Source organism: Lemur catta, chromosome 7 (genome assembly GCF_020740605.2).
Source record: "Lemur catta isolate mLemCat1 chromosome 7, mLemCat1.pri, whole genome shotgun sequence".
Taxonomy (NCBI): Eukaryota; Metazoa; Chordata; class Mammalia; order Primates; family Lemuridae; genus Lemur; species Lemur catta.
The window spans coordinates 13,349,449-13,373,010 of NC_059134.1; the positions used below are offsets into that span (position 1 = coordinate 13,349,449).

At 46.3% G+C, this 23,562-nt stretch overlaps 1 protein-coding gene across 5 annotated transcripts in view; it reads right to left on the bottom strand.

Annotated features, from left to right (window-relative positions):
* NTM (neurotrimin) overlaps positions 1-23,562 on the bottom strand; it is an 883,941-nt gene that overhangs the window by 95,982 nt on the left and 764,397 nt on the right. For all 5 annotated transcript variants that reach the window (XM_045555656.1, XM_045555655.1, XM_045555654.1 and 2 more), the window contains one exon: positions 21,847-21,972. In XM_045555656.1, coding sequence (XP_045411612.1) covers positions 21,847-21,972 — 126 coding nt within the window. The remainder of the gene's footprint in view (positions 1-21,846; positions 21,973-23,562) is intronic.

Consider the following 23,562-nt stretch of genomic DNA (forward strand, 5'->3'; position numbering starts at 1 on the left):
TTTTCCTTCCATTTCAGTTCCACCAAAAGTACTAAATTCTAGACAGCTGCTGATTCTAAAATGTCACCACCTTTTAATCCAGTTTTACTAGAGCACAAGAGTAAGAACAGTCTGGGGACTAGAGATGCATGGCGACTAAACACACACACACACACACACACACACACACACGGTGGACAATTACGGCCTGATGGGTGCTTGATAACACTCTGCTTCCTACTGCTGCATAGGAGGACACCCGCATTTTTCATCTCACTCAGGGGTCAGAAGATTATTCTAATGGTATTTAATGAAGATGGGACCAGAGATGACCACCTTGCATTAGAAAACTCACATGGGTTGACTTTAGGATCTGGGCCTTGTTCTGGAATTTATCCTATTGACAACAACTCGGGAATGGCATGCCTCTAAATTCTGCTAAAATGGAGTTTCAAGACCACATGGAGCACTATGCATCACAAAAAGGTGGCAACTGCATTAATAAACAGGCTTTGTCCTAAGGTTAGAATTCGCCTAAGATATGGCATGTTTCCTGGTAGTTTACCAAAGGGCTAGTCTTTCTTAATTTATTATCTTGTCTCTTCCAAGCATATCTTACTGGAATGGAAAATTGAAAATCTATTTCTAAAGGTTAAGTTTATGACTGCAAGACTGTTGCAAACACGTATTACACATTTTGAAAAGTAGCAAAGTTATGAAGAAGAATACAAATGACACCTGTACTTCCCAACAGTTAGCAATAACCACTAATTAATTTTTTGATGTAAAAATTGGAATTGACTTTTGAAAGTGAATAACAGGATTTCAAAGTCCATCTCAATAGAAAAGAAATCTCCGTGACAAAATGCTTTTTTTTCATTGTTCAAATCATTATTATTATAATGTCTGAAGAACTTTTGAAACTATACAATCATAATGATAGAATTCTGAAAGCTATCTAGGAGATGCCTAAAGAATTTAAAAGGAATGTAACAATTGAGTAGGACCGATTTGACCATGATTTTCTAGTGAACTTAAGGCCTGCCATCTTTGCTTCACAAGTAAATCCAGTACTGCAGACATATTCCAGACAGAAATAAGGAAAGGGGTGGAGGAGGTGGGAAGCAGTACTGGCGATTTGAAACCAGCAGAGTTAAGGAGTCTGCAATTACGAGTTTTGGTTGGAAGGTGCTGATTAATGCAAACACGCTCCCCAGAGGAAATGACTCCCACCTTTAAGGCAGTACTGGTGAGGGCAGGTTCAGGTACCATCACAAAATGCCTTATGCCACAGAAACAACTACGACAACAATACAACAGCAAAAGTATCCAAAAACAACCTTCCCCATAAGTAGAACCAGAATCAACAACACTGAGCGTGCTTTAAGCCGACAAGATCAAAGATCCAGGACAAGAGCTAGATTTTCGTTAACCCCCAGGCAGAAGCGACTCCAAAAAAGGCAAGGTGAATAGAATATAGAATAGTTTGAAGATCAGGGGAGTACTCACCAGGGGCTAGGCAAGCAAGGGCCTTGCTGCAGGAGAGGTGGAAAACCTGGTGAGCCGTAGCTGTCAGGTGGAGTCCAGCACCTGTGAGACAGGTGGAGCCCTTGGGGCCACTACTGGAAGAGAGAGGTGGGCGCCATTGTGAACGTGTATGAGAACTACCCTGACTGCAACTTCCCAGAGTGACAAGAAGAAATACCAAGGGAGGCAGTATGGATAAAATAAGAGTTTCAATAATAGTGATCAGAACTTTCAGGAGTCAGTCTTCATGTAGCACAGGGACTGGCAAACTTCTCTAAAGGACCAGAGGAGAGAGGTTTTAGACTTCTCCAGCCATACATAGGATCTACTTGCAACTACTCGACTCTGACATTGTAAGACAAAACCAGCCATAAACAAATGGGTGTAGCTATGTTCTAATACAACCTTATGTATAGACATTTTAACTTCAAATAATTTTTACATGCCATGAAATATTATTATTCTTTAATTTTTTTCAACCATTTTAAAATATGAAATTTATTTTGAGCTCCAAGGCTGTTCCAAAGCAGCTAGCAGGTCAGATTTGGCCTCCCTGCCCTAATCTGCTGATTCCTAGTGTCAGGAAATAAGGCAATGAGAGCTTACACTGGCTTTGAGATCCCGGAATCTTTTGGAAGTTAATGATCCCAGCCCAATTCTAAAACTAGCACCAATCTAAATATTCTCTTTGCCCTGTGATTTTCCTTTTGATTCCTGTGCTGCACGGTTGTGTTCTAGTGCTCTGCTCCTTTAAAACCAGTTCAACATTCAACTCTCCTTCTCTCCTGGACTCCATTCCACATAGCAGCAGTTGTGAAATGCTTAGGTGAACTTTCAAATTAATTGTGCTCCATAAATAAATGTAAGACTTAACAAAAGATAATGAGAACAAATGATAATTGCTGTTGTTATAACAACGGTCATAAACACTGGTTGCACTGTTTGCTTTTCTGAGTTTGTGCTGCAAAAAAGGGTAAAAACATCTTTGTCTTAGAAGACTGCTCTGTAGTGGGTTCAAATCTCCCCTCTCTGCCTTTTTGATGTTCTCGGCACTGCCCCAGGGAATATGCACGGTTAATACAGAACTTTTAATAAAGAACAATGTGTGTAACGTGTTCATGTTTACAAAGCACCTGCAATGTATTCTCACTAATCTTCATATTCTGATCCTATTTTACGGATGAGGTAACAGAGGTGCAGAGAGGTTAATTGGTCTGTTAAGAGTCACCCACTTAGTAATTGGCAGAGCAAAGAGGCAAACCGAGTGTTCCGACCAAAGTGCTCTTCACTTTCCAATATTCCCTGCCCTCTCCTCTCCTTATGCACAAGCCGGGATGTCAGGTTACGAGTTTTCCTTCCCCAAGTGCAGACCGTAGACTGTCAAGCTGCAGCAGTGGCTCGAAGGTGACTTGTCCTGCTCCACCAACGAGCCTGCCTCCGCCCACGTTCCACGCATGAATGCCGGATGATCAGTTGCCAGCTTCCCGGCACTCTCTTTACTTCTTTTTCTCCTTTTCTTTTTTTTCCCCCCTTAATGTTTCCCAACATGGTGTATATCATCAGATGGTGAAATAACTTACATTCGCCCCTCCGAGCACTTGGCAAGCACCTCCTTTCCTTTATTCGCACAGTGGGAAGTTTATAGTCAATATGAATTGTAATAGCTCTAACGGGCTGAATTCTCAGGGCTCTCCAGCTGTAGAGCTCTCCGAGGCGAGACATGGGTAGAGTGACAACAACTCAACGTGAAGTTTTTAATTCCCTTTTGTATCTCACTTGGATCTTGAAAGAGACACTGCTGTGAACCTCCTGGCTCTCTCCCTTTGCCTTCCCCTCACTCAGCAGCCACGGAGCCCGGGAGGGCGGCAGACGGGCCTCTCCCGCTGGGCTGCCCTATCCATTAGCCAGGCAGAGGAGGGAGTTTTGTTTGAAAGGAGCATGGAAACATCCTCAATGCTGATGTTTAAGTGTCAGACGAGGACAGCAGCATCTTGATATTATCAAGGCCCGTGGACAACACTGACCCTATTTCCAAGTTCCTTTTTAAATTTTGTTTTTGGAGGATGCTCCCCTCCCCACCAGGCCGACTGGTGTCCCAGCTCCCAGCTCATAGCTCAGTCCACTTCGTGTTGTGTGGCTAGACATGACTTACCCAGAAATGACAAGAACATATCTCAATTCAAGACAGGACCATTACACACCGGAGAAAGTGCCTTTTTAGAGTAGAAATAAGAATGGGGCCATTTGTGCTTTGGTTTATTAAAACTAGATCATAGTATTACTTTCAGTTACATTTTAGTCATTTTTTGCTACCTTAATTAAACCTCTGTGTCTATCCAAATCAGATGCTGCTAATAGTGAATTTATCCTTTTTCCTGTAAAAGAAACGATTTAAAAAAAAACAGAGACCAGTCATTCCCTATGTTCATCCAACGAACATTAACTGTGAGCCTCCCGTATCCACTGGTACCTTCCGAGAGGGTTTGACTCAAAGGGAAACTGAGACTCCGGGAAGGGCTGTCCCAAGAAAAGGGTAGCCCTTGTGCAGAGAGGTCATTTAAGAGTAGTATAGGCCAAACTCTGCGTTAGAGGACATGGGGTATCGTGGAAAGGCCCTGGAGAATGTCACTTGCGTCTTTGCTTGCCACATGCACACTGGCTCAGTGTTACGAGCAGTGTGCTCAACTTTAGAGTTAGGATGAGATATTGTTAAGGACGGGGATGATTACCAACTCTAATGTTCAGTCTCTCCACCACCTTGGATGTCACCACTCTGATGACATTATTGAGCATTTACTGTATACCAGGCTTGGGGCATGTGTTTATACTAAATGGGTCACCTCCTGTAATCCTCACAACAAGCCCAGAACATACAACCTATCACGGTCCTCACTTTACAGATGAGCTGACGAAGGCTCAGAGAGGCTGGCAAAGTGTCCAAAGGGGCCACTACTTAGAAAGTGGTGTAATCAGAACTCAGGTCTGGAAGTTGGTCACATCCTGCCTCTGACTAAGCTGCAGTCCGTGCCCAGGACAGACTGTGCTAATGTTCATAGACACATGCAGGGTGCTGGGGTTCAAGGCCCAGCTCGACCTCTGACTTGCTGCTTGATCTTCAGCAAGTTCTTTAACATTTATGTGCTTTACTTTCCTCATTTGTCAAATACAAATAATAATAGTATCTACTTCATAGGGCTGTTGTAAAGCTGAAATGTGCCGATGGAGGTAGAGTGCTGGCAGATCACAGAACGTGACGAGCCTTTGCTGCTCCTGTTTTCATGGTCTTTATTAAGTTGCTGCTGTCCCCACTCAGCACCCCCCTCTGCAATCAATCCCCTGTACTCGAGCAAGAAGACACATGAGATACATTGACGCTTGGGCCTGAGCTTCCTCTGCCTTAAAGGCCAGCTTCTAAGTAACTTATTTGTGTTTAATTGTCATTTAAATTAGACACAGAGCTGTAATTAACCTTCCATTGGGATTCTCCCATACAGGTTAAATGATTTGTTCAAAGCAGCACAGATTCTATGATGGCCGTCACAAACGGCATGGAATGAAGGCTGCTGCCCTCCTGCCCGTATGGCAATAGATGAAAATAGTTGCTCTAATAGTGGAGTTTTTAGGCATAGAATAATGCAGACAAAAGAGGGCAAATGACTACTTGAATGACATGCCAAGACTTGCCATTTATTCCTTCTGTCACCAATCGAGTTGACTGCTGGTAACCATTCATCTTAGATGGTTGGTCCATGTGCCTTCCCAGAGCCAGACTTCCGGCCATGCAACAGGAAATGATATGCAATAGGGCATAACAAAACACTAGATTCTGAATTCATAGGCTGCCGTGAGTTCAGATCTGGTCTAACATAGTTCGGCAGGCAAATTTCTTCGGGACGTTACAGACTGTCCAAACATTGGTCTTCTCATATGTAAAATATAGTTAATAGTCATAGTAATCTCATACAGTTGTTGGAGAATCAAATGAAAATATAGAATTATTTTAAAACTTCAAAGTGGTGTAAAAATATCAAGTATATAAATTCTAGCGAAAAACGTGTTCTAATTTAGCAAATCCTTCAGCAGCTGGGAAGATTCATCTTGATCTTTATTGTTAATATATTAAAAAAATAAAACAAGTAATGGGTTCAGCATGGGGGCCTCTGGACCATATTGCCTGGTTAAGTCTTGGTATATCCGTGAGCAACTTATCTACGCAAGCTCTCAGCATCTCAGTTCCCTCATCTGCCAAAGAACAGTAATGACACCTACATCATAAAGTTGTTGAGAACATTGAAGAGTTAACCCCTGTGAGACACTTAGAACAGTCCCGGAGCATAGCCAGCCCACAATAGAAATATTAGACACTATGAGGAGAAGGTGGAGGATGAGATGATCTGAGAGGAGGAGGAGGATGAACCTTCCTCCAGTCTTCCATTTTTCATAGAGCTATAATCTCAATCATTTTAAGCTGCTGCCGTTTCTCTAATTACAGCCACTTGCGTTTTCATGCACAGAACCACTATCCCCCAGTCTGAGAATTCAGGCTTGCCGAAAGGGCTCAGGGTTCCTTATGCTGTCCACGTGACAGCAGTGAAGTGGGGCTCCCATTAAGAGGTCCTTATAACCATGACAACAAAAGCAGTGCCACTCTACTGAAGATGTCATCTCCATGACAACACATGAGTGACCAAAACCAAGAGGCCTAGGAGAGTGCTGTGAGGCAGAGAGGAGACATATCAACATAGCGAGGAATGTGACCATTCAAGAGCAGAGCAGGGACCCGGGGACTGGCCAGTGTGGGCGCTTGAAAGCAAAGCCAAATAAAGCAAAATGGTGCTGAGGAAAACATCATGGTCACTCTCATTAAGTTGCTCCAAATTCTCAGGAACCATGGGTTCTGGGTAGAAAACAGAGATGCAGAGCGGGGTGCACCCAATTCTCTTCCAACCCTCCCCGCTACCTTACACAATGTGCCCTATCAATCAAAGACAGGAGTGACTCTAGGGTAATGGGGACAATGAGAATAGGTTTATGAGGACTCTGAAGTGAAGCAAGTTGGATGGATACCTGGGAACAGGCCTGCAGGCCTGGGTCAGGCAGGGAAGATGTGCCGCAGGTTCATGTTCTTTCTTCCAGGCAGGGGAGCTCTCCCTCACCTCTAACATTATTTAAGGCTGAACAGCAAGGTTGTCTCTGTCCTCCCTGCTGCAGACTAGCAACACTGAGGCAGCGGGATGTTTACAGAATTCCCGCGGCACAGACCTGTGTGGAGCCCGAAGTACGTGCCCCAGAGCCCTGCCTCTCCCCCGAGAATAGCACTTGGGCCACGATTGTCCACATTTTTGTGGCGTCTTGTTGGACCTGCCCTTTCAATCCTTTTGAAGCATCCTCTGGGCAAAAATGGGCTTCACTTGGATAGTCATCCATGGGCCAGATGGGGTAGCTTCCAAAGGCTAACTTGGCTCTTGCTCTGGTTTTGATTTAAAAAAAAAATGAATTAATGCTTGAGGTGAGCATCTGGTCACAGAGGGTTAAATATCTGGGTCTTTGAGAATTCTGCCCTATTCCCCAGGGAGGGAATGGGGGTAAGAAGAAATCACGTTCTGTCCCACAGCCCCTCGCATGAGTGGCTTCACACCCCAAGCATTGTTTCCTGTGAGTGAAACCATCGGTCCCCAGTGGCACCCTCATCAGGACTGGGGGCAGACAGTCACCCTCCAGGCAAAATACCTAGTGTCAGTGACTGTCAGCTGCTTTAGCAACACGGGGACTTTGGCTCCACATTTCCAGCCATCCAAAAGCCACAAAAGAAATTTTGGGGTCTTGGCTGAAGATCATAACTTACAGGTTGTTCAAAAAGCAGAGGTCGGCCGGGCGCGGTGGCTCACGCCTGTAATCCTAGCTCTGGGAGGCCGAGGCGGGTGGATCGCTCGAGGTCAGGAGTTCGAGACCAGCCTGAGCAAGAGTGAGACCCCGTCTCTACCAAAAATAGAAAGAAATTATCTGGCCAACTAAAAATATATATACAAAAAAATTAGCCGGGCATGGTGGCTCATGCCTGTAGTCCCAGCTACTCGGGAGGCTGAGGCAGTAGGATCGCTTAAGCCCAGGAGTCTGAGGTTGCTGTGAGCTAGGCTGATGCCACGGCACTCACTCTAGCCTGGGCAACAAAGTGAGACTCTGTCTCAAAAAAAAAAAAAAAAAAAAAAAAAAAAAAAAAAAAGCAGAGGTCAATCTTGGCCAATTCCTCTTGCTTTATTATTCGAGGAAGAGGGACAAATAAGAACCCTAAGACAAGTAATTTCACAGCAATAATAGCCAAGAACTTGTTGAGGGGTATTAGGGTGCAGATTGGACTTTGGGGGAAAAAAATTCTTTGAAATCATACTCGTCTCCAACCACTGACCCATATTTTGCTACCCTTTAAAGTAAAACTTCTGAACAAAGTTTATTACTCTCTCAACTTCTTCAAGGCATTCTCTCCCTTTCTAATTAATCTTTTACTTATGGTTTTCACCAGAGCCATTCTTGCTAACGTGTCATGCCTACAACTGCATCTTGTCCATTCTCAGTCCCCATCTCCCTGGACTTCTAAGCAACACCCATGCTGTTAATCACTTCCTCCTTTTATGAAGCATGCTCCTTCACTTGGTTTTCAGATTTCCCTCCCATCTCACAACTGTCTTTGCTGGATCATCCTTTTCTTGATGCCACCGGCTCTGGTCCCCAGAGCTGTCCTCTGCTTTCACTCTGTAGATGGGGGTAGCCATGCCTCTGGCTCTAGTCCCATCTGTGTTTGTGACTCCCGCATGTATTTTTCTAGCTCCCGTTCCTTTGCCAACTGTCCATTCAACATTTCCACCTGTATCTCCTGACTACCAAACTCCTTGTTTCCCCTGCAGGCCTGCTCCTCTGGGAGTGCATGATGACTGGAAATGACATCACTGGTCACCAGTGGCCTGGCTCACCAATCCCAGACTCACTCTTGATGCTAAACTCTCTCTCACAACCACCATCTAATCAATCCGTGAACTTTTCTAGCTTTACTTTCAGAACATATCCCAGATCACACACAGACATCTCATCTCCAGTCTTACCACTGCAGTCTTCCCGTACTGTTTCTGGAGAGTCTACAGCCAGTGCACCCTAACTGTAAGGTATCCCAAGTGCTAACTTCATGCCTCCCTCACCCATCCTTCTCCTCAAGCGGTTAAGGTGACTTTTCAAAATCATTTGTGAAATCATTTCACTCTCTTGCTTAAATCTTGCTAGTGTTTTTTTTTTTTTTTATTAGAACAAATCCTACAGCTTTGAACATGGCTTTTAAGGCCCTGCCCAAGCCAACTCTTAGCTCTCGTCAGGACAGCCTGCACCACGTCTCTCTGCACTGAAAAATTCTTGCTGTTCATCACACACACTGAACGCATTCCTGACTCCTGGCCTTGGTCCTCGAGGCTCCTCTGCCTGCAACACTGCTCTGGAGATGCCCCCTCTCTGCTCACTTCCTGTGGGCCTCTTGGTCTCTCTCTGCCCTGCTTTCTTGCAACACTAAAGTAACTCACTCACTAAAGTAGCTCCTCCCATCATTTTTTATCCATCTCTGTGGTTTTTTTTTTCCTCTGCAGCACTATCTCTCCCCGGCATTAGGCTGCATATTTATTGATTGGTTATTGCTGATACTCTCACCACACAGTCTCAGCACCCAGATACATACTGTCGTGCTGTAGGTACTCAACAATATCTGTTGAATTAAAGATGATTCATTCTGCCTATTTATCATATATCTGTTATACTCTATCATTCCTGTGTAAACCCCTCTTCTCTAAAAAAGAATGAGTCTGGAGCTGTTATGATCATTTTTGGAGAAAAGGGCGCTAACCCACATGGATCCACAGGCAGAAATAAATCAGACACCAGCTCCTACCTATTGCCACGTGGGAGAAAAGCCAGACAGAGAACCCCTAGTGCCCCCAAAGAGGCAATAAAGGAGGCCAAACCAGACACCTGGGAGTCCTCCTCCACTTAGCCCCTGCCCTCACCCCTCCTCTACACTGACCCCAGCATCAGGTTCTGGCAATTTGATCCCTACATATCTCTAGACTCTGCCCTCTACTCTCCATTTGGGTTCTCATGACCTCTCACCTTGACCTGTTAATGGCCTCCTAAAGGTCGGTCTCCTTGCTTTGGACCACAAGAAGACTTGACTTTATCGACAGCTACCCATCACCACTACCCTACCTTCAGGCTCAGGAAGAAAAGGGATTTCTGCTCTTACCACAGACACAGGCTGCAGCCGAAATCTGTGAGGTGAGGTTTCATCGTCTTCCACTGGGGACAACTGGAATTAAACCCAGCGGGCCTCACCTCTCACCGCCAGGCGAGCGCAGCCGCTAGTCCCTTCCCCTCCCTGACACCATGCATGCCGCACGGCCCTTCCACTCCCGGGGTGCAGGAGGGCTTCTCTCAGACCAATCTCCCACTCCTCCCCACCTTCCACGCCTGCCTCTGGAACACCCACTGGCTAAGCAAAATACACCCTGAGATCCTCCCTTGATTAGCTGAAACCCAGCTGTTTCCTGAGGACAGTGCTTCTTTCCTCCTTGGTAGCTTTCCCAAGAAACAGCTGGGGTGTTTGATTTGGCGTTCAGACTTGGGGTAACGGTCCGCTTCACTGCCCAAGACCACCCAAAGACCTGTCCTCTTTCACACTTTCATTGCACACCCTTGCTCCTGTCACGCTCTCGCCACCTGGCAATGTTGACCCCCTTCTGCCAGTGACTGATTTCCTGGATTCCTCACGATTCATTGAGAGCATTGACACTTGGCTCACAGCCATTCTTGTCGCTCACCTCAGCCACTACCTGGGGTGACCACAATGCTCCCTTTGATGACACGCGAGACACCCGCAGTGTCAGCGACTGGCCTCCTCTTCTCATGGGCCTTCTCCTCTGTCTCAGCGATAAGCCACCCCTGTCATTGGCCTGAACTTGCCCTTCTCTGGAACCCGAAATCACTAATTAAAGGATCAAAATTTCTGATTCAAACCCTGTCTTTCCAGCATGTTTGCTCAGGAACTCAAATGATAACTCCGGGTTGACGTTATTCCCTCACTCATTAAACAAATATTTACTGGACATTAAAATGTGCAATTTGAGAGGCACATTGGTGCTAAATATTGGCACGCACGGAGGTAAGCAAGGATAAGCATGACCTCTGCCCTCAGGAAACTCAAGGTCTAGTGAGGGCAGGGAAGGTGTTAGATAAATGTCTCTGACCACGTGGCCTCGCTGATAGTCTTCAAGCACGCCAGCTGTGTCCTGGTTCCGTGCCTCTTCGGCCACCGCTAGCCCTGTCAGGATACTCCTGCCGAGTAGCCAAACGTCTCCTGCCCCAGCTTTTCTGGGGCATCTCCCAATGAAGCCATCACCAGCTACTCTAGTTAACACTATGGTTCCTTAAACACACACCTGATAGTCTCTGTGCCTCTTAACCTGACTGCTTTTTTCCCACAGCAGTTACCATACGACACCTTTATAAGGCTGGTTTGCCCAGGGCTGATTTCCTGTCTCTGCCACTAGCATGCAAGCTCCAGGAGACCAGGGCTTTGGTCTGCTTTGTCTCCTCTTGTATCTCCAGTGCCTGAAAAAGTTGCCCAGTACACAGTTGGTGCTCAATAAGCAACTGTTGAATAAACAAATTAATTAATCAAAATTGTATTACCAAAAGGTTTTGCTGGGGGCAAAATCCACACCACTTTCTCAGTTTAAATCTTTTTCTGGAATGGTGTCTGTCAGAATAAAGAAACCAGTGGGGGAGAAAGCATCTGTCTCTCTCTGTCACTGGGATAACCGGCCAGATAGCTTCAGCCGCAGCAACCCCAGTGAGCCACTCCACAAAGGGTAATGCAGCGCTGCAGGGAATTAGAGTAGTCCTGAATCTATTACAGAAGAACCAAAGAGCCCAAAGTCATTCTTTTTAACTCTGTGTAATAAGAGGGAAGAGGGATTTGTTTTTTAGGGTAGGGGAGCATGGGGCAGAGAAGCAGCAGCCATTGTTGGCAAGAAGTAAGAAGCCAAGACGATCTTCCCAAGGAAGAAAGGAATGGGCTACATCTTCAGGACTCAAAATTCCAAGGCAGGGGACAGGCTCTGGCTGTGCAGCTGTGTTTGGAGAGCCTGTACAACCCAGCCAGGACGGAGGCTGGGTCCTTAATCTTAGAGGAACGGAATCGCTATGCTGCTCAGCTCCTTTCAACGGTCCTGCTTCTGGTAGAAAAAGAGGTTCACACCACTAGGAAGATGAAGGATGCCTAATCCCACAAGGGCATGTAGGAAAACTGAATGGAGTCGGATACTAAAGAACGTGATACGCTGGAATCTGGTGATTTCTTTTCAAATCCAAAGCTGTTAAAGTGTAAAACCACCTAATAATAACAATCAAAGCAGAAGACATACCATTGTGCAAGTGAATGATAGTATTCAACATGACAAAAAAAATAATAAATCAAGTCAGGGAGCAGATGCACCATCCTGTGAGCGCTGGCCACCCAGGTGGAGGTGGGGGGAAGGAGAGCACACAGCTTGAACAGGCAGACTCTGTTGGAAGAAGGGAACTCGCCTGCAGATGGAGGACAGGTCCGCCCTCCACACTGGGGCTACGTCCTTTGCTCAGAGGGGCTCTTCCCGACGCCCACTGAAAGGAGCCTAGTCACTGGGGAGGACGGAATGCTGAGCACAAGCCCAGCCTGGGTCCCGTGTCAGGACAAGCATGTGGGCAAACTAGCAAGAATGTCGAGGGAATGTGGACACCCAAGGGCCAGAAGCCCCGGCTGGCGGGAGGCATGAAAGCAGAGAATAGACATGCTTCTAGAAGCAGCAATGGGCCAGAAACGAAGCAGGAAATCAATATGCATTAAGATTTTGGATTTTAGAGTAAAAAAGACTTGGATCTGAATTTTGCCTTGGCCATTTAGTATTTGTGGGCAAATCCTACCCCTCTCCCCACCCCGATCTTCATGTCTTTATCTCTAAAATGAAAATAATGCTTATTAATTAGGACAATTGTGAGAATCAAGTGATAAATGCACGTAAGGACGATTGCCCAGGATGTAGTGCACACAGCAGCGGTTCTCAGACTTAGGTGTGCATCACATGCACCTGGAGGAGGTGCTGCAACTCTGGCTTCCGGGCCCCACCCTTACAGGTGTGATGCTGTGGGTCTGGGGCGTGAACTTGGTACGTCCATGCTGCTGGTCCACAGCCCGCCCTTCGAGAACTGCCCTACACAGCACAGTGATTCAGCCCACACGCTCTGGAGAGAGAATGCCTGGACGTGGATTCCAGCTCTGCAAATTGGTGCCGTGTGACCTGGGCCCATTTGTCTGACCTTCTTAAGCCTCATCCAAATGGGAAACATATTAAGTTTTCTCACTGGTGAGGGAGGCTGACAAGAAGACCTGTCTCACTGTCGTTAAGAATAGAAACTGCCATTCGTAAACGTTTAGAAGAGTGCCTAGCACATTTTTAAGCATCACGAACCATTAGCTATTGTTATGATCGAATGATAGAGACTCTGGTCGTTATCAGGGGAAATGCAGTCATCATAAGTCAAGACAAGATTCAGGATGCAAAAGTAGGTATGGTGAGAACAACACACTTGAAGTCCTAGTGACAAGGATATTTTGAACTGAACTTACTCCAAGCTTAGTTGGCAGTTCCTGGTGGGTCCTAGACACAGAACTCCCAGAGCCTTTAGCTGGGCTACAGCAGTGTGCTGGTAGGAGGTTACTCTGGTTGTGATGGGCAGAGAGAGGGCCTGCTATGGCCCTCCTGTACCCCCAGTGGCGCTGCCTCTTACAGGCATGTGTTCAGAGATGAGGTCTCCTGCCCTGTAGGGGCTGCCATTTTAATGAGACTTTGCATCTTAGTGAGCCATGGCTGGCTGGCATCTGTAGGGCAGATGATACAATCTCTTTGCTATTATGTTTCCTTTATTTGTTCCATCAAAACAGTTCTGCATGGTAACAGTCACCAAGTAAGTACAAGCCTAAATAGCTTAAGACTCCAGAGAGTGTGGGGGAGGATGCTGTTAGCAATGTCTGTATTCAGCAGACTCCTGATGCTACAATATTTTTCAAGGGTTTTTAAATAATTGGGTAAAACCACAAACAGTGTCTGTGGTATGCACTCCTGCCCTTGGTCTCTAGACTGAGGCTCGATTTCATATGTTCTCAATTCAGGCACATTGAACTCATTAATTTCCCCACTAGTCTTTTTATGATTTTTCTCTTCTTTGAAGTAGGAAGTCACACAGCTATAATAATCCTTTAAACCAGATCATAAATATTAAACTTACAAAAACCCTTATTGACACTGGCACATTTTATCCTGACTATATCTATCTAGCTATAATTTTATAGTTAAAGAGAGTTAAAGAGTGATCTATAAATGTCTTCCTCTATTTTTTTCTTTCCCACCTTGGTCTGCCTGTCCGCATTTAAACCATTTGCTTAGCAAGTTCCTGGATGCCTTTCCCCATACTTGAGGCTATACTGCCGGTTTATCTGTATCATAATCAATCGCTTCCTCTGCACAAATTGGGCCTCGTGCAATATGTTTCACTGCTATTCCGAACAGGAAGCTGGTCACTTTCCATTATGATGCAATTATATTTTGCTCTCCTACCATCAGTGACCACTGCAATATCTTTTGCAATAGCCATTACTTGGCTCTCCTGGGATGGATACTTGGGGTGCTCTAGGAATTTTAATCAAGCACCTACATTAATTAGAACCTGGTGGGGATGAGGGAGGTGCTGATTAAGCATCTTTGAATACCTATCAATTCTGGCAATTGACTGAGTTGAGCCTTTGCAAAGATTCAACCTTTTCAGGGAAAAGAATTTGAATTCCCCCCACCTTCTTCTCTGGGTTCATGAGCAGGAGTGAAGAGGAAGAGCTGGCTGAAGGTCCAGACGCCAACACACTGCATTAACTAAGCTGCCCTACTGTGTGTTGCCATCCGGCCTGCTGTTTTGCACTGTTCCACATGTTTAGTGCTTGTCACATCCATGTTGGGAAGGCATTATTATCTCTATTTCACAGAGGAAGAATCTAAGAGTCTACGACTCAGACCTGAGTACTGATCAGAAAGGCAGTGGTCTTTTCTGATGAATTCATTTGATTGCCTTGGGAAACTGAGATGATCAACAGTCAAAATGGATGCAAACAGATGAGACTCTTGTATCTTACCCTTTACTCACTAAAATTGATTTTGTTTCAAATTATGCACCAGAAAGACTTAGTTTTAACTAGGGACCAACAAGACTGTATTTACAGTATTGGATTGTTCCTCATTCAACAATCACTTACAGGGCCTGCAGACATCTGGTGCAGTACCAGGCGCTAGGGACAAAACAAAACAGCATAAGGATGGTCCCTGCTGGCCATGATCCCTTACATCACAGGGGTGGGTCAGCGGCCTTTGGGTACCTATAGAAGAGCCATAACTGGAAATGAATGCAAAGTGCTGTGGGATCTCAGAGAAAGGCGTGACTCACTCTGCCTGAAGAAAGTCATCAAAGGCTTTCAAACTGGTAGCATCTGAGCAAGGTCAAGTAGAACTCAAACTAGAACTTGAACCAAAAGAGTGGGAGGTAGGGTGATGGGAGGAGAGACAGTAGTGTGGGAAAAGGTGAGGACACCTGGGCAGATGTCAGGTTACTAGTGTCACTGCAGTGTGAGGGCCAAAAGGGGTTTGGAACCAAATCATGGGGAGTCTATGTGCCATGCCAAGAAGCAAGAAGGAAATGAAGAAGAACTTCTTCAGAGAGGTCTGCCCCTGGCCCAGCATGGCCCAGCCTGCGAGTAGTGGATGGGAATTCAAATCTAGTTGGCCCTGCCTTGGAAGCCCATCTCTTTCAGACAGATCATTGCTTTCTAGCATGGAAATGCAGTCATTGTGGGTCGCCAAAGCCTGGGAGAAGGGCCAGACACTCTGTAAAGCTCAGAACCGCCCACTCCTGGGCCTGAAGCAGAAGTCTGAACACGCTGGCTAATTCACACTTGCCCTCAGGAAGCAGAGAGACAGAGCAGACACACTGGCCACTCCCACACACACCTCTTGGAAGGACCAGCAGGGCAAAGGGCACTTCGTGTAAATTGCCTCTCCTGGACTCTAATACCCCAGCACAAGACAGGCAGGCTCAGGGGACCCCCTAGCGGGACAGTCTGCCCTGACAAGTTGCAAAAACACTCAAATTCCAAGTCCTCCCTTCTTCCTTAGGTTCCTGCTTCTCAGAGACTTAGGCTACTGCCTGGATTCATAGCACAGCCACGACTGGACAGTTACTTTAATCATGGAGGCTTCCCCTCGGATTGGGGCAGAGATTTACAGCCTACATCGATTAATGAAAGAAGCACCCAGCAAAAAAGAGATTCCAAGAGTTGTCCAGAATTGGCAAAGGTAGATCTTTTAAAAGTGTCTTTTTTTTCTGTTTCTTTTTCTCTCTCTCCACCTCTCTCTCTTTTTCTCTTGGTCTTTTCCTGCTGGATGGTCGCCGTCTGTGGGTAAAGTGGTATCTTTAGTTCCATTTTGTCCTCTCCTGGCCTCCCCAGCACCTCTTTGCTGAGGAAGTTTCTCCCGTCTGCCATTCTAATGATCTCTGTGCCACACGGGGCCCCTGGTGCTGGTGCTGACAGGCTGCTCATTAGTGCCAGGGTGCTGCAGTCAGCCGATGGCACGCCGGAGCTCTGCTTCTGACACTTTTTCACAGAGCTGTCACCGGAGTCATGGCGCCTGCCAGCTCTGGTTGAACTCAAGCTGTGATACCTCCAGTGCCAATTAGTGCTTCAGTGTCCTGCTTGGCTGGGGAGAAGCCTTGTCAGTGTGACAAACAGGAAAATAGGTGGACGGGTGGCAGGGTGAGGGCAGTGGGGGTGGGGAGGGAGAACCAGGCTCGGGACACGGGAAGGAGAAGAGCTCTCATCCAAGGATCACTTTGCCTCACCAGGTTGGTGCTTTTGAAAGCTCTGAGAGGCAAGGAGTGGACAACTCCCAGCCCACTGGGCCTCTTCAAGTACAGCAGGAGAACTGGAGTGGGAAGGCAGAGACTTGGACCTGAGGAAGGTGGCTGAGTCCCACAGGTAGGGTGAGGAGGGCACGCAGCAGCACAGGCTCCACGCTGTGTAAAGAGAAAGGCTTCCGGAACGCAGGGCTCGGCTTGAAATCCAATGGACATGTGGTTCTGCTCTGATTCTGCCCGCAGGGTCTTCATGTGACCCAGGGGACAATGTTCAATCCCTCACTCACCTCAGATCACACACCAGGAGAGACAGTGAGAGCAAGAGAAAGAGAGAGAGAGACAGATAGGCAGAAGAGGAGATGAGCTTTATAGAACATTTTTCTTTTTTTTTTTTCCTACTGATTTCTTTATCTTTTCTTTTTCTTTCATTAACCCATAAGGAGTAGCAAATTTTCACATAAAGTTGAGCCAACCTTCCTGTGCAATATCCAGGATTGCTTTAGGAAACCATGGTTGGGAGCCATTGGGAGGTTAGGCACAGGAGTGTTGGGAACAGTGAGGTGCCACAAAGATCAGCTGTCCCCCACAAGGGCCAGATGAAGCACCCGTCAGACAGGCACACACATCAGAAGAGTAGTCATAACGAAGCGGCGACGACAGCAGAAGGGAGCTCACAGGAGACCCACCACCAAAGCCACCTGTGATCCTTCTCCACTCTTGCAAGGAGAACGTGAAAAGAACTCTCTCCTTCAAAGAGAAGCCAAGCCCTGCCACAGCCAAGTCCCCGCTAGGGGACATCAGGAAAGGCCTGGAGATCCTGTAAAGGCCAGAGAAAATGTCCTGGTGATTTGCCAGCAGGGAGGTGCAGCAGGAAACATGCCAGGTCTCCACTGGGAACATCAAAGTGCAGGCGAATTCCTCAAAGATTGGGATAAAGTCTTTGAATCGGGAGAACAGGCATGCCCCTTTGGGGCACTCGCAAATGGCAGTGCTTGTTCACTGAATCAACAAATATCTCCTGAATGCTTCCCAGATACTAGGCACTGTGAAAGAAAGTGAGAAACCAAAGAGAAATGTGACGCAGGCCCTATCAACTCCCAGGGCAATGAATAAATAAATCAGAAATCAGGATATCTCTGTGGATGGGTCACAGGCTTTACTGAATTCCATCACCAATATCTTGGTGGGAAGTGTTCTTTAGGTAGCCTAGGTGAGGTTTCTGTTGTCAATGTTTTATTTGATAGAGAATGGTGAGGTAGGTGCACCCAAGAGATGTCCATTAGGGCACTCAGTGATCCCTGATTCCAAATGTTTAGCAAGACCCACAGATCAGTGACTGGACTCACTCCTGCACCTGAGTTTCATTTTGGGACCCCAGGAATATGGCAATATGAGAATCCCAGCCTTTTCTCTAAAGCATTTGCAATCCAACAGAAATTGGTGACATCAAAATAGGGCTTTGAAAATACTCTTCTATGAAGAGTGAGGTCCTACACATTGTCACGTTTAGGAGACACTGAAAGATCGTATTTCTGTTTACTTAGAGAAGACACAGAGGAACAGCATGGCATTATGGGTATTCTGCTGGAGATAGAAAGCTGAGAGTTTAAGGGCTGCGCTGAACACATCCTTGCATGCCTAGATGCAGACAAAAGGCAAGGCATGGAGTGGGAACATGTCTACAGGAGGCTGTGGCTCCACCGACGGCACATCTGCCCCTGGAGTAGGATGCTGACACTGCAAGGACTCTGGCTGAGGGTCAACAGAGCTTCAGGCCGACAGAGATGGCTCTTCCTGTCAGACGGTGGGATGGGGTCTCTTCCTCCTGAAAAGAACAAAGCCCATGCAGGTGCAAACAACACCTGCACACCTCAAGACAGGTGTGCAGAGCAGGACAGGTGTCTTTAAGAATCTAGTGCACCTTCTCCTTGAACTGTAAGAGTTATAAGTTCATAAGTGGAATTAAAGAAAACATGATGCCAGTTATCATATAAGGAAAATTATTTCATACAATGAATGGCAGTTTCAAGAGGTAGCATGGGAGCCCTATCTCCCTCTCCGTCTTGGATACTGACAAGTGACATTTTCTCCATTTGATGCAAAGTGCTACACAAGGACCCTCACCCTTCTTTCTCCCCAGTGGTCACTCCTAGGCTTCCCTATATCAAAATACATGAACCACTACTAAAATAGTTAACATTTCTGCACTCCTTTTCCACACAGAAGGTGGACAAGGCTAGAAATACACATTCTAAAGAGGTTTATATAACTTTATTGCAAGCAGCACCATATGATCGAGGATGTACGGAACAAATGGATCAGTCTAGGGAGAGAAAATGCAATGAAGTCATCGGGGTTGCCAAAAGAGCTTAGCCCAATCAACTGTTCATTCAGGGGTTTAATAGGTATCCGTGTAAGAACGATCTTGATGGAAACATGATCTACCCTCACAGAGCGAAACAAAAGATGACAATAGCTCTCTGCCTTTGGAGCTTCTGCTAAGGTGCACATCTTTTTCTCCAAGGAGCTCCAAGCCTGTCCTAGCATATTTAAAATGAGCACCCTTTTGAAAATACATAGTGGGGAAAGATGAAGGCGTGACAGCTAAGGGTCTCTGGCTTCAGTTCAGATTTGGCAGTGGCCCAATGACATCTCTGATCTCCACATAATCAGTCACCGGGAAAACAGCGCCCTGGTGAGTTCTGAGGTGATTAGTTATCGCTTGGCTCATCTCATCAGTTTGAATCTGGGATAGCTAATCTGGACCCGCGATCTGGAAAACGCCGTTCATCTAAATGACTCTAATCTGCAGGTAGACTCTGATTATCCTGCTCTTCTTGCCTTGATCCATCTTCTGTTTCCATAGCAGCTAAAACCTTAGTAAAATGGGAGCATCTGGCCCAGGTTCAGGTAAAGGTCCCCTGGGGAAATGCAGCTGCTCCACGGCCACAAGAAGGGAAACAAAGGACTCTGAGACATGGCAGCATGAACAGCAGCAAGACGAACCGGGGAGGCTCAGACATCAGAGGGGGACAACAAGTAACTGCGAGGAGGGGAGAGGGAGAATGTGGAAAGGAATGAAATTAAAGCAGGAGCACTGAGGAGGCTGTGAGAGAAAGGGAAGCACAGACAAAAACAGGGACAGAAGAGGCATAAGAGGGCAGGACAAAAGATGAGTAGAGGGGAAGGGCGGAAAGAAACAGCCGGAAAAGGACAGAGAGCTGACTGGCCAGAGGAGGGAATGAGAAAAGACATCAAACAGGAGACAGGGCCTGTTGACATGAGCCAAAGGAAGTCTACCCTGATGATAAATGTTCTGCAGATTTTAAAGGCACAGACTGCCCTGGCGTCCGAGAGCACTGGGGACTCCGCGTTCAGCGGTGATGAATGGCGTGCGCCTCGGACTCAGAAAGTCTGTCCATCTGGGTGGCCCCTCCTGCAGAAGTGCCCTGGGGCCACTCTCCCTCACTAATGAGCTCACTCGCAGCTGAAGACTCCTCCCAGATTCTGGGCCAGTCTACCTGGAAGGTCATCTCAAATGGAGAGATGGAGATGCGCAGAGACGTCAGTAGCTCTCCCTGATCCCTTTGTTCACAGTGACAGTGTCAACAATGGCAGCACAGGACAGATCTCAGGAATTCAGGCCACACCCAGCTGAAGATTTCATGCCTTCTCTGAGAACACTATCAGGGCAAATCGTCACTGTTTGAGAGAGGAAATTCAATATTTGGGGTCCATTTGTAGTCCTATCCTGATTGTTTTAAATGTCCAAATGTAGTGGCTACCGCAGTACAAGGCCGCCTGCAGGAGCAGAGGACGTATGCCCCAGTGGACACACCATGCTGCTGGTGGACAGCCCTCAGCTGTTGGCCCCTGGTGCGGATTTTCTCATGTGAAGAGAGTTGCTTGGTCCAAGGTCACATTGGACCTTGCTGGGACAGCCTAAATTCAGACTGCTGTGCTGACATAGAGAACAAGCCCTGTTGCCTCAATAAAGGACATTTTGCAAGGGTCATCCTAGCTTCAGAGCTCCCCAAGGGTCAGCTGAGATGTCCCACTGAACCGCATGACAAGTTAGCTTCTGCCTCTGCCCAGCCCTGCTTCTCTCCCCTCCCTTCCACAAGAGATGATCCCGATAGCATCCCCTAAGCTTCTTTCACACCAGTCACCTTCTCGGAGTCTGCTTTTGGGGCACCCAACCTGCAACAAGCAACCATCACCACGAAGGTTCGTCTAGAATCCTTAAACCTGCACTACCCAGCAGTACACAAGCCTTCGTCTACCTGTCTGTGCAAACACGCATATACAGTTGCAATTACATACATACGTTTCATGTCACCCACCAAGAAGCAACGGAATTAAGGACTGCTATCCACGTCTCTGATCAAATGTCTCCTTTTCAGAGGCCTTCTCTGACCAAACCCCTTGTCATTCTGTCAAGGTATGCTGCTCCTTTTTCTCACCCTTATCAATTATATTGTGGACTTTTTTTTTTTTTGGTCACCTGTCTCATGAGAATATGAGCTCAAGAGAGCAGAACCTTATTTTTTTGGTTTATGGCTATGTCCCACAGTGCCTAGAAGAGAGCCTGGAATCTGTAAGCACTCAATAAACATTTAAGAATGAATAAAATAATTTTACGTGCCTTGTTCCCAAATGAAAGCTAACTTAATCATAAATAGCATCTGGTCTTAAATTCTAAAGGTTTTAATGCCCTATTCATGAAAGCACAAAACAACACTTAGTCTGGTCTACATAAAATCCGAACATTTAGATAAAGTAAATTTTGCAATTTAGTCACACATTAAGTTGTATTTGTAATGTAGGATCAATCAGAGTAAAACAACAAAACCACAAAACCAGCTAATGACCAGATTTTTGGCAATGCTGAAGAGGCACAGACTTGGAGATTTTCCTTTTAGGAATATGGCCATGTAAAGCTCTCACCCATCATTATGTGTTTGTGTTTTCTCTCTCTTAAAACAACCAGCTGAGCGATGCCACCAACGCAGATCCTTCCACCATCGAATCTGATGTGCAAAGTTCACCCTGAGTATCTTACCACCATTTCACCTAGAGACAACTGGGATTCATTTCCAAGGGATTGAAGAGATACTCAAGAATGATTTCCAGAATCTTAGAGGATATGCCTGTCTTGCAGAGAACACCAAAATTCTCTGCAGAGCCATTAGCATATGATCAGGTTACCAAGAACGTAGAACCCAGTGGGCCAGGTAACCGGTACCATAACCCCCCACCCATTGCCAACAATTCTCCCATTTCCTCTGATGACGCGATATACCAAACCGCTGCTCTTACCTTTGGGAGAGATGTGTCTCCAGGTAACCGTAGGCTCTGGTCTACCTGTTGCTATGCAGGTGAGGCTGATATTGTTCCCTTCGTTGATGGAGATATCTGAAGAAATCTCTACAATTTTGGGAGAGACTGTGGAGACAAAACAGACAGGAGGGAAATGAAGATCCTGCTGAAAGATTTCTTTATTGTCTTACAATGGCAGTTGGCAGAAGAGTCCAGAGACTGAAATATATGGATTATAGTAATTTAACAATGAGGAATTAGAGGAATTACCTTAAACATGAAAAATATCTCACCTTGAATCTAGCTTCCACTTGCTCCTACTTAAACACGAAGTCAGGGAGTCCAAATGGGGATAAATTCCACTGCAATACTGCTATAACTATCTCCTTCCTCCTACCTCCACCCTCTGCCCACCTCTAGTCTCACCGCCCCCCACCAGACACATGCCTGTGAGCCCTTCATACTGCATGCCTCTGCATCTTCAGATGATGCAATTCTGATCCTATCACATCACCGCCTGAACAGCTCTGATTGCTCCCGTTGCCACACTGATCATACCCAGGCTCCTTCCCCTGAGTAGGGGCTGTTCAGAATCAGGAATCAACCCACGTTTCCACAGCCCTCCCCAGTGACTCCACTTCTGCTGACCCTCTTGTGTCCCCAGCACATTATGCCCTGTCAGGTCATCACGCATTTGGATCAATACTGTTCCTTATATCCTTCCTGGACACTCCCAAACATCCTTTAAGGCTGGCCTGAATTAAATGCCAGTTTCTTTGTTGCAATCTTCCCTACTCTACACTTCTCTGCCATCCTTGACAACACAAACATATTGTCTCCTCTTCATCTGTGTGCCCAGAGCACATTATATACACCTGACGGGGACTCAAAAAAACAGCAGCCATAAACACACTAAGTATCTCCTTGGACTGTCTCTCTCTCTCTCTCTCTCTCCCCCCTAAATTGTTCCCCTCAGCAGGGAAGGAGTCATCCTAACAGGTAAAGTTAATGGCAGGACCTTCATTTCTTTCTGTATTTTGTTTTGAGCCAGGCTTCCCTTCAGAAGCTTCCATTCTGTTCTGCTCCTCCGTGTGCGTGCTCTACAGGAACAGCACCCCACAAGGACGGCCACGTCCTACAGTACAGCCAGCCACTGCGCGTGTACACCTGTCTCATTCTAGGGTCCGGCAGTAGAACCCCTCTGCTGCTGCACATCCGAGCCTGATTCTCCTGTCTCAGCAATCCCACTAGTCGATGTGATGTTTGGTTTTCTACGTGGCTACTCATTTGTCTAATTTGTCAAATAGTTTACAATTCAAGTGGATAAAGTAAGGGTGTCATTTATTCTGCCCCTAAACTCCAATTCTAAAACCTATCCCACTGTGTTATGTTTATTTGCTCAGTGTCACTCACCCACCAGACCACGAGCTTTCTGATGGCCAGAACCACATCTTACTCATATTTGTATCCACAGTAAGAGCTCAGCGAATATTTATAGGATTGAGTTATAATGGTTATTCAAGCGAACCACCTTCCCAACCTGTGACATGTTTATAACAACCTCAGAGTTGGGTCATTAGTTCATATTATTTCAGTCTTTCCAAAAATGGTTTTGACACATTAGTTCTTGGCAAATAAAGTGGCCCCGCCATGCAGCACTCTTCTGTTTGTCCAAGTTATGTTCCTTCCTTGAATACACATTCCTCAGAGCCACGC